Raw genomic sequence first — 16,364 nt, forward strand, 5'->3', positions numbered from 1 at the left:
GAGGCTCTGAGCAGCATGCCACAAGCCCCATGCTTCCATTCTTCTAGCTGGAGACCGTAGTGGGAATGAGCATGAGGTCCCCAGTTTTGGGGTGAGCCTGGGGGGGGACCCTGAATTCAAGCACACCCAACATGTGTCAGTCAGTGATGAGGCCACACAGGCTTTGTGGGGAACAGGAACCCATCCCCTGTGTGACATCTCAAAGTGGCTAGGGCTCGGTGGTTTTCAAGAGGAGTCAGAAATTTGAATTTTCTTTTTCAGAAACCTACTGCCAGTTCCTGATTCCTCGTTGTGCTTATAGAGCCCCCCTTCCTGAGGTGGCTTCTCGGCTGGGGGAAAGGGGATGTCCCTTCCTGGCTTTACCAGATTCATCCGGACTTTCCTTGGGCTTCTCAAACTTGGCGTGGCCCCAGCTGGGCTGCACGTCCCCCTGCAGGCCCTCCTTCGGCAGCCTTCCCTGCCTCGGGAAGCCAGAGCTCCATCCTCCCAGGTCCTTGGGCCAAACCTCGGTGGCTCCTCCCAGACTCCTCTCCTGTCACACCCCATCCAGCCTGTCAGCGAATCCTGTCAGTTCTGCCTTTGAAATAACTCCCCTTCCCCTCATCCTCTCCTGCCTCCTATCCTTTGCCACCCTGGCCATCTCATGCCCTCTCCCTGGTCTCCCTGCCCCTGCTTAGCTCCCTTGTTCTCAACATAGCAGCTGGGTGAATCCCTGTGAGTAGAGAGTCCCGTCTGGTGGTCCCAGACTCCACAGCTCCCAGCAGCCCCTGCCGGAGCCAGAAGCCCTGCTTGATCTGACTGTTGTTACTTCACTCATCCTTGCTCATGTGCTCAGCGATGGTGGCCCTCTGCTGGTCCTGCCTCAGGCCCTTTGCACTTGCTGTTGGGTAGGCTGACATGCAGATATGCCTTAACCTTCAGATATTCACATGGCTGTCTCCTGTGATTCACTCAGGTCTCAGATGAAATGGCACTTCCTTAGAGAAGCCTTGCTTGACCACCCTGGCTAAAATAGGCTTTCCCACAGTCCCAGTCATTTCCTGCTCCACTTCCTTGCTTTCTGTCATTTATTTCTCCATTGTGCTTATTACTGCCGGGCATTCAGTGGGTCTATTACCTGCCTCCCCACATCAGAGCCTCTCTGCTGGCACAATGGCCACAGAGCTGATTCCTTTGCTGAGAACCCCCAGTTCTAGAGGTGCCCAGCACTTAGGGCCTGTTCAGTCGGTGTTGGGTGACTGGCTGGCAGAGGCAAACTTGCAGGTCCCGCTGAACTGAGTGCAGAAGAGTCGGAGGAGTTGCTGTCATTGTCCCCTGGACTCAGGCCCTTACCCTCCAGGGGGAGGGGGGAGGGGGCAGCAGCATGAGGCCGCTTCCTCTAGAAACAGTGGTGGCTCTGCACTCTGTTCCCTCCCTCCTCTTGTCAGAAACTTTTAAGAAGTCATTATCATATTCTTTTTTGTTTGAATGTGTAAAGGTTTGAAATTTTTATAGTTACAGGTTTGAAATGACAAACACTTAAAATATTAGAGATGTCACTTTATTCCCCCCCCCCCCCCCATTTTTTAGGAAGTCAGACAGTTTTAGCAAAGTGACTGCAAACAAACAATAGCTCAGCCTCGCTGCGGTAGGTGGAGAAGGAGCCCTGTCTGGGAGTGAGGGCAGGCTCAGGGCGGTACCCACTGGGATCACAGACTTTTCCCTGCTGCAGGGAAGGCTCCACAGGGCTCGGGGCCACAGCGGCGGTGTGTTGGGGTCAGCTGCTCTCAGGTCACTAGGGGTCTGCTGAGTGGGGTTGCAGAGGGCATGGAGGGCATATCCCAGGGCAGATGGGAGGTGAGGCTGGGGCTGGGGTGGGGGCCAGAGGGTGGAGAGCTGTTCCTGGGGGGAGTGGACAGGACTGACAGGGGGTGTTAAGGACAGAAGGTATCTAGAATAACTCTGGGAAGGGCAGTAGCATTTGCTGAGGCAGCTGAGGACATTGGCAGGAGCCTCCCCTGTGGCTAAACTTGTCCAAGGGCAGGGGCTCTGCTGGGGGCTATTCCTGGGCCCGGCGGTCTGAGGGCTCTGGTGGGAGGCTTGGCTGGCTGTGCCCGGGACGGGGCTTGTTCCTGCGCAGCATCCACCTGACCATATCCTCTGGCTGGCAGCCAGGCTTCTCAGTGGATGGCCGGCTATCAAGTTGGACTTTGACGGGGACAGATGTTACTTGGATGGTCGTGTGTGTGTGTGTATGTGCATGCGTGTGTGTGTGTCCACCAGTGGTGTCCTGGCCCATGGAGGAGGCTGTGGGCAGGAGGCTCCTACTCAGAGGGCATGCGTCAGAAGGCAGGCAAGGGTTGGGGGGTGTCAGTGGCCCTGAGCTGGCGACTCTGTGGATGCCCCCGTCTGTGCATCTGAGCAGACGTGCCCGGAAGCATGTGCGTGTGCAGTATTACAGGGGTGCACGCATGCAGGTGAAGCTGGCCAGGGCTCCGTCCTGCCGCGTGCAGGTACTGGCGTGTGTGCACCTGCGGGCCCCCCCACCCCGCCCTGCAGTGCTGACAGGTGTTCTTTCCGGTTCCCCCAGGCCCTTGCAGGAGAAGAGGCAGTTCGTCTCGAGGTGGCACCCAGACTGGCCGCGGGACCATGGCATTGCTCCGGGCGCCTGCGGGAGCCTGGCTGGCCTTGACCCTGGCCCTGGCCCTGGGCCCGAGCTCCGGCGGGGCCGCCCCCAGGCAGGACTGCACAGGTGTGGAGTGCCCACCGCTGGAGAACTGCATCGAGGAGGCGCTGGAGCCGGGCGCCTGCTGCGCCACGTGCGTGCAGCAGGGCTGTGCCTGCGAGGGCTACCAGTACTACGACTGCCTGCAGGGCGGCTTTGTGCGTGGCCGCGTGCCCGCCGGCCAGTCCTACTTTGTGGACTTCGGCAGCACCGAGTGCTCCTGCCCCCCCGGCGGCGGCAAGATCAGCTGCCAGTTCATGCTGTGCCCGGAGCTGCCCCCCAACTGCATTGAGGCAGTGGTGGTGGCCGACAGCTGCCCGCAGTGCGGCCAGGTGGGCTGTGTCCACGCTGGGCGCAAGTACGCTGCCGGCCACACCGCGCACCTGCCACCCTGCCGGGCCTGCCACTGTCCTGACGCTGGCGGTGAGCTCATCTGCTACCAGCTACCTGGTTGCCGCGGAGATGCCGAGGCTGCGCCCTCCGCCACTGCTGGGAACTTCTCAGATGCTGAGGAGGGTGACCCTGAGCGACACTACGAAGATCCCTACAGCTATGACCAGGAGGTGGCTGAGGCGGAGGCTGCGGCGGCCCTGGCGGGCGAGCTCCAGGCAGGCGCAGGGGGCCCGGCCGCGCTGGGAGGCGGTGGTCAGCCGTCCTCCGCCATCCAGGACACCCCCTGGCCGGCCGCCCTCCCCAGGCCCACGGCGGCTGCTGCCCTGGGTCCCCCGGCCCCCGTGCAAACCAAAGCCAGGAGAGTGACAGAGGACAGCCAGGGCGAGGGGCAGGCCGGGGCAGAAGAGCTGGCCGTCAGGGAGCAGCCCGCCGCAGGTGGCCCCCGGGGACTGGATGGACTGCCCACTGTGGACCCAGCTGGGCCTCATCTCCCCGCCCAAGAGGGCACGGCAGCGGCGGGAGTGGGGCCTGAAGAGAACTTAATCCCAGACGCCCAGGCCACCCTTCGCAGTGCAGGGCAGGAGGGAGCCGGGCCCATCCCGGAGTCCAGCACGGCCGGCGTCCCCCCATCACAGGCCACACCGCACTCTCCCGGGGGCACGACGAAGCCCAGCACCCACACTGTCCTGACCACATCTCCCGAGGAGGCACCCTGGGTCCCACCCACCCAAGAAGTGCCCAAGCAGCCACCGGTTCTGCCCCGTGTTCAGCCAGCGGAGGACACAGACCCTAACTCTGTTCATTCTGTCCCCAGAGGTGACCCTGAAGGTAAGAGCCTATTCTGGTTTCTCCAGGGATGCTCAGCCCAGGGAAGGGCAGCCTCAGGGCCCCCGTCAGTGCCCCCCAGGTCTCTGCACTGTTGCCTGGGGCAGGGGGAGCTGGGTCTATGGAGCCAGATTGGGGACAGTCAGCCCGGCCCCCACGCTCCAGGCCCGGAGGCTCTGAGATGGTGCTTTCTCCCTGGCTGCACTCCTAGGGGTGGAGTGGGCGGCGAGGGGTGAGGTCCCTGTTGGTGAAGGTGCGGGGCTACCTGGGGGCCTGGTAGATGCACCTGATCAGGGCTGGAGTTCCCGCAGGAGGGCTCAGCTCAGGTGCAGGCTGGGCCCAGTGGGATCTGCAGGTGCCCTGGCAGGAAGCAGGGAGTCTTGCACATGTGGTGCAGCTGCTTGCTCACATCCCGTCTGACAGTAGCACCTGGGCATGGCTGTGTTCTTGGTCTCTGAGGGGACAGCGGAAGAGATGTGGTCTCCCGTGGAGGCTCCTCACGAGAGCCTAGTAGCAGGGCTGCCGCCCCTTGCGGCCAGGGGTCCTGTCAACACACACGTCATTCTCGTCCCTGCTCTGTTCAGCACCCTGCCGTGGCTCCCACCTACTTGAAGTAGAGGCCAAGGCTCTCTTCAAGGCTGCAGGCTCTGCCGCAGTCAGCCCCGTGACCTCCCAGACCACTCTCCGTCACCCTTGTCCTACTCTGTTCTGGCTGATGTCACAACAATGCCATGGACTTAGCAGGCATTTCTCATGGTTCTGGAAGCTGAGAAGTCCAAGATGAGGGTGATGGCAGATGTGGTGTCTGGTGAGGGCCCTCTGCTCCTTGAGTGGCAGGCGAAGGTGCAGCTCATCTGAGACACATAGAGAAGGAGCAGGTTTTTCTTATCTTAAAGATTTTATTTATTCATGAGAGACACACAGAGAGAGAGAGAGAGGCAAAGACGCAGGCAGAGGGAGAAGCAGGCTCCATGCAGGGAGCCCGACATGGGACTCGATCCCGGGTCTCCAGGATCATGCACTGGGCTGAAGGCGGATGCTCAACCACTGAGCCACCCAGAGATCCCAAGAAGGAGCTGGTTTTCTTGCCTCTTTTCTTAGAAGGGCACTGATCCCATCATGAGGGCTCCACCCCCATGGCCTAATTACATCCCCAAAGGTTCATCTCCACATACCATCCCTGTTAGGGTTTTGTTGTTTTTAAAGATTTTATTTATTTATTTGAAAGAGAGAGAGAGAGAGAGAACACAAGCGAAGGGAGGGCAGGAGGAGAGGGAGAAGCAGATTCCCCACTGAGCAGAGAACTGGACGTGGGGCTCGAACCCAGGACCCTGGGATCATGACCCAAGCCGAAGGCCAATGCTTAACCAATTGACCCATCCAGGCCCCCCACCCCCCAATTAGGCTTTTGACATATGACATTGGGGGTGGAGCATAAACACTCAGCTCTTATTGAGCTTCTCCCTTACCCACTCTGGTTAGCACTGGCCTCCTAGCCCCTTTCAGGTACCTTCCAGCCCTAGGGCCTTTGCACTTGCCGCTTGCTCTTGAAATGCTCTCCCAGGTGTCCATGTGACTCATTCCTTCCTTCAATTAAGCTCTCTTTTCGAGCTTACCTACCCAGGGAGGCCTTCTCTGATCATCTAGTTAAAAGAGCATTCCACCGTCCTCTTACCCTGCTTAATTTTTCCTAGCAATACCTGACATTATAGCACTTAGTTAAGTTGTTTAACATTGTTACCCCCACTGGAATGTTAGTGCCATGAGTGGAGGGACCATACCCGTCATCTTCTCTGCTTATGCCTAACGGCCTCCAGCAGGGCCTGGCAACACAGTTGGCTCTCTGTAAATAACGGAGTAAATAAATGAGCGAATCGCTGGGGGCTTTCTGGCCATCCCCTCTACCATCCTTTCTCATCCTAGCTTCCCTGCCATCCCATAAACACCTTATACTGACATATCCCCTCTCTTCCACCCATTTGCTCACACTGTTCCCTGCCCTCCTCCAGGAAGCCTTCCTTGAATCTTTATGCCTTGTCTGATCCTGTCACCACTCCCACTCCCCGGTTCCCTGCCTCACCTCTTAGGGTACCTTAGGCAGTTGTCTGCTCGTCTAGAGATCCCTCCTTATAGCTGAGAATCTATGTCTTGTTCAATCTCGTATGTAAACCTTCTCTATAAACCTTCATTAGGCATTAACTGTGACCAGGCCCTGGTGGGCCCTGGGGAGGCAGAAATGAACCACTACGGCCCATGTCCACAGGCCTGGGGCAGCGAGAGTGGGATGCCTGGGTGGTATCTGGGAAGGCTTCCTGGAGGAGGGGGCATGAGGGGGCTCTGGAATTTCTGCAGCCCACCCTTCTGCCCACGGCTGTGTGGCCTTGGGCAGGTCTTTTACCTGGCTGGGGCCCCGTTTTCCCGACTGTCAAGTACTATAGCCCTTGCTGGGCATAGACTCTGCATAAAGCCTGTACCTACACAGTGAGGGGGTGAAATTGCAGGCTCCTCCTGACCTAGTGGGAGGATCAGCCCCCCACGACCGCCAGCCAAGATGGCTCTCCTTCCAGCCCAATTATGGTGAGTAGGGCATGGAGCTCGCCCTTGCTCAGCACCTCCTAGGTGCCAGGCCCCATTTCTGTGATTTGATCCTTTCCGCAAGCTGGGGAGGTGGGCTCCTTCTTTAAAACTGAGCGCGTCAAGGTCAGAGAGGTGTGGCTAGTGGCTCCAGGTTGCAGAGTGGGAGTTGGTGGGCTGGAACTAGGGGGCTCCTCTTTACCCAGCCCTGAGCCTGCAGGATGTGGGGAGCATGCGTGGGGTGAGCTGGGGGCTGTAATGAAGTACATGTGTGCCCGGGGAGAGCTTGCGGGCCTGGCTCTGGAGCATGGTGCATGCAGCGAGTTTGGGTTGCAGCCTCCCAGGGTTTCAAAATAGACACAGCCCCCACCCCTCACCCCCGCCTCTAGCTCCAGAGGCCTCTCTGTGGTTCTGGGCCTTTGGAATCTTGGAGACTGATTTTGTTCTCAGGAGCCCTAGTTATTTTTTCCTCTGCCCTGTGCTTTCTCAAATGGATTTTGAGGTGTGGCTTTTGATGAGGGCTGCTTGGGGCAGAGGCCCCCTGATTTGGTGTCCCCCACTCCATTTGAGGGCTGTCCTGGTGGAGGGCCTAGCACATGCAAAGCCCAGAGCTAATTAACAGGGCATGGACAGGCAGCTGTGTTTTTTTGGTGTGCAAGGAAAGGAAGGTGTGGGAAGTTGCGAGCCAGGGGAGCTTGGCTCTGGCCAGATCAACAAGGGCTAGCCTGCCATTGACCACCCCCACCCACCTTTCCTCCTCTCCATACCACGTGTCCAACTGTCACCCACCGGCTCCCATGCTCTGCTCCACTACTGCTCAGCTTGGGCAAGTGGCTTACAGTTCTGTGCCTCCTTTTCTCCATTAGTAAGCCGCAGGTGAGTCCCTGCCTCGTGGGGGCGTCTTGATTAAATGAGCTGATTCATGTCCAGTGCTTGGCACAGAGCATAGCTCTTGCTGAGTAATTAAAAATGTTAGCTACTGGTTGTCACCCTCCACTCTTCATTCTACCTGTTTACTTCTTCTTCTTCTTTTTTTTAAAGATGTTATTTATTTATTCATGAAAGACACACAGAGGCAGAGACACAGGCAGAGGGAGAAGCAGGCCCCATGCAGGGAGCCCAGTGGGGGACTCGATCCTGGGTCCCCAGGATCACATCCTGGGCCGAAGGCAGAGCTCAACCGCTGAGCCACCCGGGCTGCCCCTTTACCTGTTTGCTTCTTCAAGAGATGTTTGTGGGCCCCTGTCTGTGCTTGGGGCTGCGCCTGTGAGTGGGGCAGCACAGCCTCTCCCCTCCGAGGGTGTTCAGTGGACAAGCACACACAGAGATTTATTCATGGCCATAACTGAGGACGCACAGCTCAGGAAGGGTGGGTGGTGGAAAGCCTGATGGGTGGGGGTCAGGGGCCCGATGGAGCATCCTCCAGGATGTGGGGACCTTGTGGGGGGAGGGCTGGGCATCCCTAGTGACCGAGGGGCTCTTAGTGGGGAGTAGCCGGGGAGGTAGCTTTGCCCTGCCCTGCCAGGGGAGCTAGCTGAGAGGCGGGCCATGGAGCCGGAAATGACCCTCGCCATGTTGCCATGGCAGCCCTGGGGCCTGGAGAAGGAGGTTTCCAGCCATTGCCCCAGGCCCGGCTGGGGTGGGGGTCCTGTCTTTGAGCCGGAGCTGTGCCAGGGATCCTGGCTGCCTCTGAGCATGTCCAGATGTGGCCTAATGGAAGCCACATGCCCGGCTCCCTGGGCCGGGGAGAGGGGGTCCGATGTCTGTTGTCACTCAGGGGACTTTGTGGGAGGGCCCTCCCTGCCTACTGCTGGGGTGGCAGGACGGAGGCGGGAGCCAGGGACTTCTTCCCGCTGCCCTTCTGGGCCCTAGGGGAGGGCGCCCTGGGGCAGGTGGTCCTCAGGAAGTCCAAGTTTCTCCCTCCTGGGAAGGTCTCCAGCAAAACCTCAGTGGGCCCCCAGACCGCTTGGCAGGAAAGGGGCCCCTTCCTCGGGACCCTCAAGTAACCAGCTTCTGCAGGGCAGGGGTCTTTGGATGCTTTGACATTCTGGTTAACAGAGAAACTTTAAAACTCAAATAACTCTGTTAATTGCAGATGCTTTGTAGTTCTTGTGACTTGAGCCAGCACCGTTATAGGCGCTGTGATAATTAACCCCTTTAATCCTCACTGCCGCCCCCATCCCTCGTTGACAGCAGAGGAATCGGGCCCCTTGTCGGAGAACATATGCACAGGGAGTGGAGGTAGATCCAGATTTCCCACGTGTTTCTTCATGTCTTCATCCCTGTTGTCTCTGTGTGCCCGGTGTGGGCACGGGCCGTGACAGATGCTGAACGTACAGTGTAGAACAAAACCCCGCACAGTCCCTGCCCTTGGGGAGCTCACGGTTTAGAGGGAGAGGTAGCCCAATAGTCACATGAGTGTGACGTTCTGAGCCATGACCAGGGGTGAGGACAGAGGTGGATGTGCTCTCTAAGCCTGGCTTGGGGGATCTGACTTCTTCTGGGGATCAGGGAAGGCTTCCTGGGGGAAGTAATGTTTGAGCACTAGGGCTTGTTGACTGAGTGATAGGTGGCAAGCAGAGAGGGGAGGGTGCTCCAGGCAGAGGACACAGCACATGCAAAGGCTCTGTAGTCGGAGGGAGTACATGAGATTGAAAGGAGGCTATGTGAGTGGTATGAACCTGGGGAGGGGTGGGGACCATGATGGTATTGATCCTCAAGGTGAATATTTGAGTCTGTCCAAAAGCAGTGGAGAGCCATTGAAGGTGCAAGGCAGGAGGTGATCTTATTTGGGTAGTGCAGTGCTCCCTCTGGGTGCTAGGACGAGAACACAGGACTGGCAATGGGCCTTCCCAATGTCTGTGGGTTTCCAGCACCCCCTCCCCCCTGCCCAGCACCCCCCAGCCTCGCCCATAACCACCAGGCTGTGACTCCAGGGGCACAGGAGAGAGGGACCTTCCCAGACTCTCCTGTCCCTGGAGGATCCTTGCAGACCCTGCCTTCTCTTCTCTAGTCTTGGCCTGTGGGAGATTTGTGTGGGGCCTGAGGGAAGCAGGCTGCAACCTCGGACACCTGAGCTCATATCCCGTGCAACATAATCACCTCCTGCTAGAGCTCCAGGCCCCCAGAGCAGGCAGAGGATGGAGTTGCCCCGTGGAGGCTGAGGCCCTGCTCCGCAGCAGAGCCCCCGCCAGGAGAGCCAATAGGAGGGCCCAGCCAGCCCTTCCTCTCATCACCCCAAACCACGGGGCCTTGAAATGGGGTATCTGACTATGCTTAGGGCTGTATGGGGCCTGCTGAGAGCAATAGGACAGGCAACCCGGGGGCCTGGGCTCCCCACATCCACAGTTAGGCCTGGTCTGAAGCCCACCACTCACTGTATGATCTGGGGCCTGAGACATCACCCCTCTGAGCCCAGTCTCTTTGTTGACAAAATGGCATGTTTACAAGTGCCTGAGGCTGTCGGGAGGACGAACATGTCAGGAGCCAGGCCTGCGTGGAGCAAGAACACAGGCCAGCATTGCCTGCACCTCTGCCCACTGTCCTGTTAATGTGGCGCACGGTCCTCTCCTCAGTCCACTGTTAGCTTCTTTCTGCAAAGCATCTTTATAAGCAGTAGAATTTTGTTGTGAATAATTTGAAATCAGAAGATTTCACATATATCTCAGTTCTCTAGCTTTCCCAGAACATTGGCAGTTGCGGGCACACCAGGCCCATGTGCCACAGGCGGGCCATTGGGGTTGCTGAGTGAAGGCTCCCCACCCTTCAGACTGGGTGGGTGCTCTGCAGTTTGCTGGGCAAGCTGTCCTTGGTTTCATCACCAGCCTGGCTCCGGTTGGCAGCTGGGTCGGGTCCTGTACCGGGGGTACCTGTCAGGGCATAGAGTTTCACCTTATGGTCTGTGTGGTCATTCTCTTTTATGGATGAGAAACTGGGATCCTGAGAGGGGAGGGGGCTTTTCTGGAGGTCACAAGAGAGCTGGACAGGGGCTGCGGGCTCCTAGTGGAGGGATGGGCTCATGGCTCCCATGGGGGACCTGGAGGCACAAGTGGGTCTGCATGGCCTTGGCTGGGCCCTCCTGGTGTCTGTTGGCCCCAGAGCACAGAGCACTGGAAGGAAATGGGGCAGGGGCAGGGCTAGGCCTATGGTGGGTTTCTGTATTTTATTTTTAAAACTGTCCTCTATCTTTCAGAACAGCTTTATTGAGATACATTCACGCACCATCAAGTCTCCCCTTAAAGTGTATAGTCCAGTAGTTTTTATCAGAGTTGTGCAGAGATCACTGGACTCCAGTTTTAGAACATTTTCATCACTCCCAGAAGAAACCCTACACCCAGTAGCAGCCACTTGCCATTTCCTCCTCCCAGCCCCCTACCCCCAGCAACCAAGCTACAGCTACTTGCTGTCTCCGTGGATTTGCATATTCTGGACATTCCTGGATGTGGAGTCATCCAATATGTGGTCTTCGGGGACTGGCTTCTGTCACTTAGCATAATGCTTTCAGGGTTCATCCATGTTGCGACATGCGTCAGTACTTTGTTCCTTTCTATGGCTGAATAACATTCCATGGTGTGGATGTCCTGTGTTTTCTATCCATGCATCCATCGACGGAATTGTTTCCACCTTCTGGATGTGACTGATACTCCATATGTACTCCGGTCTAGGCAGATGTGTCTGTCTCTCCTGGTCATAAACCCAGTGCGAGGACTGCTTGGTCATATGGTGACTGTACGTTCAGTTGGCAGTTGAGCTACCTGCTGTTTGCCCCAGCAGCCATACCATTTTGCATTCCCACCAGCGGGGCACGAGGGTTCTGACTTTCCACATCCTTGTCAACACTTCTTACTGTCTTTCTTTTCTCTTTTTGGGGGCGTTGGGGGGTGGGGAGACAGAGAATTGTAAGCAGCCTCTCTGCCCAGTGAGGAACCTGTCTTGGGGCTCGGATCTCATAACCCTGAGATCACAACCTGGGCCGTGAAATCCAGAGTCAGGCACTTAACAGACTGAGCCACCCGGGTGCCCCTTACTGCCGTGTCCTTTTGAGTAGAGCCATCCTCGTGGCCGGGAAGTGATACCTGATTGAGGTTTCGATTTGCATTTTTTCTGATGACTCATCAACTTAACTTTAGAAAATTCTAGAAAACACAGAACACATAAGCACATGTCCCATTAGCCGTTAAAGTGATGACACCATCCCAATGTCATGTTGTCTCTGGAAGACTCTGCCATATACTCATGGGAGAAAAAGTGTGAAGAAGGCAACTCATGTTGCAGTGTTGTTAGGAAAATAACACTGATCTCATGGATGCCTGGAAAAGCCTCAGAGACCTAAGGGCCTAGGACCCTGCTTGAGAACCACTGGTCAGTCCACAAATACGAGCATATTATGCACACTGTTCTGTCTTGTGCTTTTTTCCTTTGACAGCGTGTCTTGGGATTTTTCCTTGTTTGTATGCGGAGAGTTCCCTGACCAGCCAGCGTGCCACTGTATGCTTGTTTCAGCTTTACTTTCCAGTCCCTACTGATGGATGTTTAAGTTCTTTCTAGCTTTCTACCATTAAAAAGCAGTGCTCTAGTGAATATCTTTTGCTGTGCCCTGGTGTGGAGCACTGTATCCATGTACATGTGCATTTCTTTATATACGTATTTATATTTATATTTATATTTTTTGTGAACTTATTAAAGTATAATCAATAACCTAACAGAAGCATACAGCTCAATAATACGTTTTCACAAATGAACACACCCATGTGACAGGGGCTCAGATCGTGAAACATCACAAGACAAGCCAGGGCGCCCCTGAGTGCCTGTCCTGGGGAACCACTGCCCCGACTTCTCACAGCAGATGTTAGTTCTCTGCTCTCTGACTTCTCTAAAGAGAACCAGAGTCTGTTCTCTTTCATGTCTGGCTTTTATTGCTCAGCACAGCATTTCTGAGGTTACATGTGTTGTCGTTGGTCCCTTTGGTTGCTGAGAGGTTCTCCATCATATGGATGGACTCCAGTTTGGTTGTTCATTCTCCTGTCAAGAGGTGTTGGGGTTGTGTCAAGTCTGGGACGATTAGGAAGTGTATTTCTGTGCATCTGCTTGAACCAGTCTTCTGTTGATCACTGGCACACCTTTCTTTTGGGAGGCACTGGCTCCTGTGTGCTCAGCGTTAGAAGACAGAGCATGTGTATCTGTCACCTCAGTAGATGTTAATTTGTCCTTCTTTGAAAGGTGTGCCAGATTTTGCTCACACCTGTGATATATGAGAATGCATTTTCCCTGTTATTTATTCGGCAGATATTTATTGAGTACCTATGGCATTGCTCCAGGGGCTGGGGACATAGCACCATAATTAAAATGGGTGGAATTCCCATCTCTCATGGAGCTTCCACTCTAGTGGGCTTGAGGGGGCACATAATTAATCACATGAATATGTAAAATTTATGGTATATGGTGCTAGGCACTAAGGGGAAAATGAAGCAAGGTGCTATAGAATGGTCTCCACAGGCCAGCCCGGGAGGAGGGAGGTGGTATCCTGGGGTGGTTTTAGTTAACAGATGAGTTTTGCTCTCCCCCACCCACCTTGGCCAAGGAGTCCTCAGCAAGTCTGGCCACACTCCCACCAATGCTATGTGGGGCTGCCGCCTGGCCTTTCTGGCGCTCTTGCCAAACCCGTGCCAGTTCTTCTGCTGCAGACACGCCTTGGTCATGATATGAATGATCTATTGCCATAGTAATGTGAGCAGCAAGTAACCACACAGTAGACATTCATTTTTGCTCCCATCCCATCCATTATTGCTGTTGGGATAGCTGGGCTCCACAGCCCTGGGCCGGGAGCGGCAGATGGTAGCTGGGCTCATGCTCGTCAGCGTCTGTGGTCGGCTGGCAGCTCTGCTGGGGCCAGCAGGTGTGGGACGGCCTCTGCCAGGATGGCTTGTCTCTACTCTGTGTCCTCTGTCCCCTTCAAGTTGGTTAGCCCTGGCTCATTCTTGCCCCAGAAATGGGGCTCCAGATGAAAAACGAGAAGAAGCACACAGAGTGCCTGGGCCTAGGTTCAGAACTAGTAGAACCATATCTATTGCCACATTCTGTTGCCGGCCAGTTAGGGGCTGGCCCAAGTTCAAAGGCTTCTCTTGCTGGGAACTGCTGTGGAGTCCCGTTGCGAAGGGTGCGCGTAGAGGAGGGGAGGAGAATTGGGGCTGTCCGTGCACTGATGAGCACTGGGTGCTGGGTGCTCCATGGACCTCATTTCAGTTGGTCCCCAAACGACTTCACAATGAGTCCCTTCTCCCCTTCCCAGGAGGGAAACGTTTGTTTGGCCCATGGTCCAGCAGCAAATAAGTGATGAGGCCAGGTCTGACCCAGGTCGGCTGAGCTCAAGGCCTGTCTGGATTTCCTGCTTGCCTCCTTTGGTAGACTTGGTATGGAGCTTCCCAGGCTTGAACAGGCTTTTCCCCTCGCTAGCTATGTAACCTTAGGCAGATCATGTTATTGTCTGGGCCTCAGTTTTCTCATCTGTAAAATGGGCTTTCAGACGCTCCCTCCTATAGCTGTGTTCTCAGTTGGAAGAAGGCTGATGTTGGGCACCAGGTGCTGGGGTCTGTCTCCTAGCAGGGCTCTACTCACAGCTGGTGTCCTGGGTGCTGATTCCAGCCTTGGGGTCTCTGTCGGGAGGGCAGCAGCCCTTGCGCTCGGGGCTCCTTCCCCATCATACACTGAGCCTGCGACAGGAGATGTGGCTGTCCTGAGGCTTAACCAGGTCCTTTGGCCTCCTGTACCCTGAACCTTCCAGAATCCTGGGTGCCTCAGTGAACTAGAGCTGAGAGGTCTGTGCTCAGGGCTCCCCTGAGGGCAGTGTCAGCATCGTCTGCCTGCCAGCAGCTCTTCCAGGCCCAGCCAGGAGTTCGTGTGGCCTCTGCGTCCTTTGTCCTACAGCATCTGTGGCCTTGAGGGGGGTGGTCCTGTAGACTGAGGTCAACATTGTGTGGGCTGGAGTTCTCCTGGGCCCTCCTTGTTCACTCCAGGGTCTCCATGCTGGGAAAATGGGCTTGGGGCCAGTTGCACTGGGGATGAGCCAGCTTGGTCCTCAGAGGATGAATCCTTGGGTATGAATCCTGCCCCTGCCACTGTGGCTGTGTGCCTTCCGGCTGAGCCTTAGTTTCTGCATCTGTAAGATGGGAGAGTGGTCTTACCACCCCAGGATTGTTGAGAGGACTAGGAGAAGGAATGTCAGCCCGCACAGAGCAGCTGCTTGGGACTGAGTTCCTGTCTTTCCCATGTCAGAGGGCCACTGCACTCTAGGGCCTGGGCTATGGACTTGTGTGTTTGCCTAAGTGAACAGATGTGCATCTTTTCTGGTGGCCAGGAGTTTTCCCCGCTGGTGAGAAAGCAGAGGGGCCAGGCCTAGTGGGGTTGGGTGGGGGGTATTCACTTCCTGTTCCCCTCCCCTGTGCTGTCACTCTGGCTGCCTGCAGATGTGCAGTGCAGTGTCCCTCCCTGGCTGTTCCCTCCCCGCTCTATACTTCTGTTCCAGCACCTGCCAGCTGAGTCAGCAAACCCCTGGGCCTGACGTCTTGTCTTCAGGGTCATGGCCTGACTGTGAGGCTGACATCCTAGGAATGGGGAGGGAACACACTTCCTGCTCTGTAAGTGGTCTCCGCCTTTACCATCACAGGACTGGCTTGCATAGGGGAGCGTTCATTACATGCCAGGTGCTGTGCTGGTCACTGGATGTGCATCAGTGTGTTAAACCTTGTGACACCCCTGTCACTAGAGGTAGGGTAACTGAGACATAGGGGAGTTAAGTAAATTGTCCAGGGCCACTGAGGGAGATGAAGCAAGCAGACTTTTGCCAACCACTGATTCTAGCCCTTTGCCCTGACTGCCTCCATGGTTTGCCCGATTGCCTGGCAATGGTATATAGTTCCCACTGCCAGTAGACCAGGGCTCTGGGACTGCCCCATGTCACAGAACCACAAGGCACACGTAACATCCAGGGGGAGGTCAGCAGACCCCAAGCTCTGCATGTGCCCTCAGTCTCAGGAACCCTCCCTAGCACAGAGTTTGGAATTCTGGGATTCTCTGGGATCCATGTGGTGGGTGGAGGAGGCTCAAGAGCACAGTCTGGCTGCACGGAGCTGCCTGCCTGGGCACAGAGGGCTCCCAGCCCCTGAGAGAGGGCAGAGGTTGGGCGGGGGAGAGTGAGAGAAGCTGTCTTGTTTCACCTGCAGCCCCCACCCTCTCATCTGCCCCGCTCACTCACGACATGCTTACAGGTCATGTGCTCTGAACCAGGGCGCCAGGGGGAACCAGAAAGGAGACTACCACTCCCCCCCCCCCCCCCCAGCCTGGGGTAGATGTACCTGCTGTAATGAGCAGAACTTTGGAACATACAGGATGGGGAGGCAAAGCCAGATGCCTGAGGTGGGGCAGCTGGAGGATGAGAGCTGCTGGCCAATGGGGAGCCACGAAGGCTATGGGGACCATGGGACCAGGAAGACGCCTGGAATGGAGGGGCAGCTGCTCCCCAGCTCCAATTGTTACCCTGGGGCAGGAGAGGCCAGCGTGGCCTATAACTTTGGGTTTTCCAAAAGAAGCCAGGAATCTGGAATTTTATATGAAAGCTCCCAATTTGTAAATGTTGGCAATTCATTCAGATTATATTAAAGCACTGGTAAAGTATGCAGTGAGTACCAGGTTGCTGCTATGGTTTAGTCTCACAGACCAACAACTTACCCGCCCCTTCCCACCCCTAATGATGCAGCTAGGACACAGAGGCCCAGAGGTGGGTGAGGGTCTGGCCAAAGACTCCGTGAGCTCAGAGGGTGGGCCCCAGAGTCCTGACTCCCAGCCCAGCATGCTTTCCCTGCAGACCTTCTGC

At 56.2% G+C, this 16,364-nt stretch overlaps 1 protein-coding gene across 4 annotated transcripts in view; it reads left to right on the plus strand.

The window, feature by feature from the left end:
- FBLN2 (fibulin 2) overlaps positions 1-16,364 on the plus strand; it is a 97,900-nt gene that overhangs the window by 35,824 nt on the left and 45,712 nt on the right. For all 4 annotated transcript variants that reach the window (XM_038565528.1, XM_038565527.1, XM_038565529.1 and 1 more), the window contains one exon: positions 2,570-3,925. In XM_038565528.1, coding sequence (XP_038421456.1) covers positions 2,629-3,925 — 1,297 coding nt within the window. In that variant the 5' untranslated portion in view covers positions 2,570-2,628. The remainder of the gene's footprint in view (positions 1-2,569; positions 3,926-16,364) is intronic.

The sequence above is a fragment of the Canis lupus genome, chromosome 20, assembly GCF_011100685.1.
Source record: "Canis lupus familiaris isolate Mischka breed German Shepherd chromosome 20, alternate assembly UU_Cfam_GSD_1.0, whole genome shotgun sequence".
Lineage (NCBI taxonomy): Eukaryota > Metazoa > Chordata > Mammalia > Carnivora > Canidae > Canis > Canis lupus.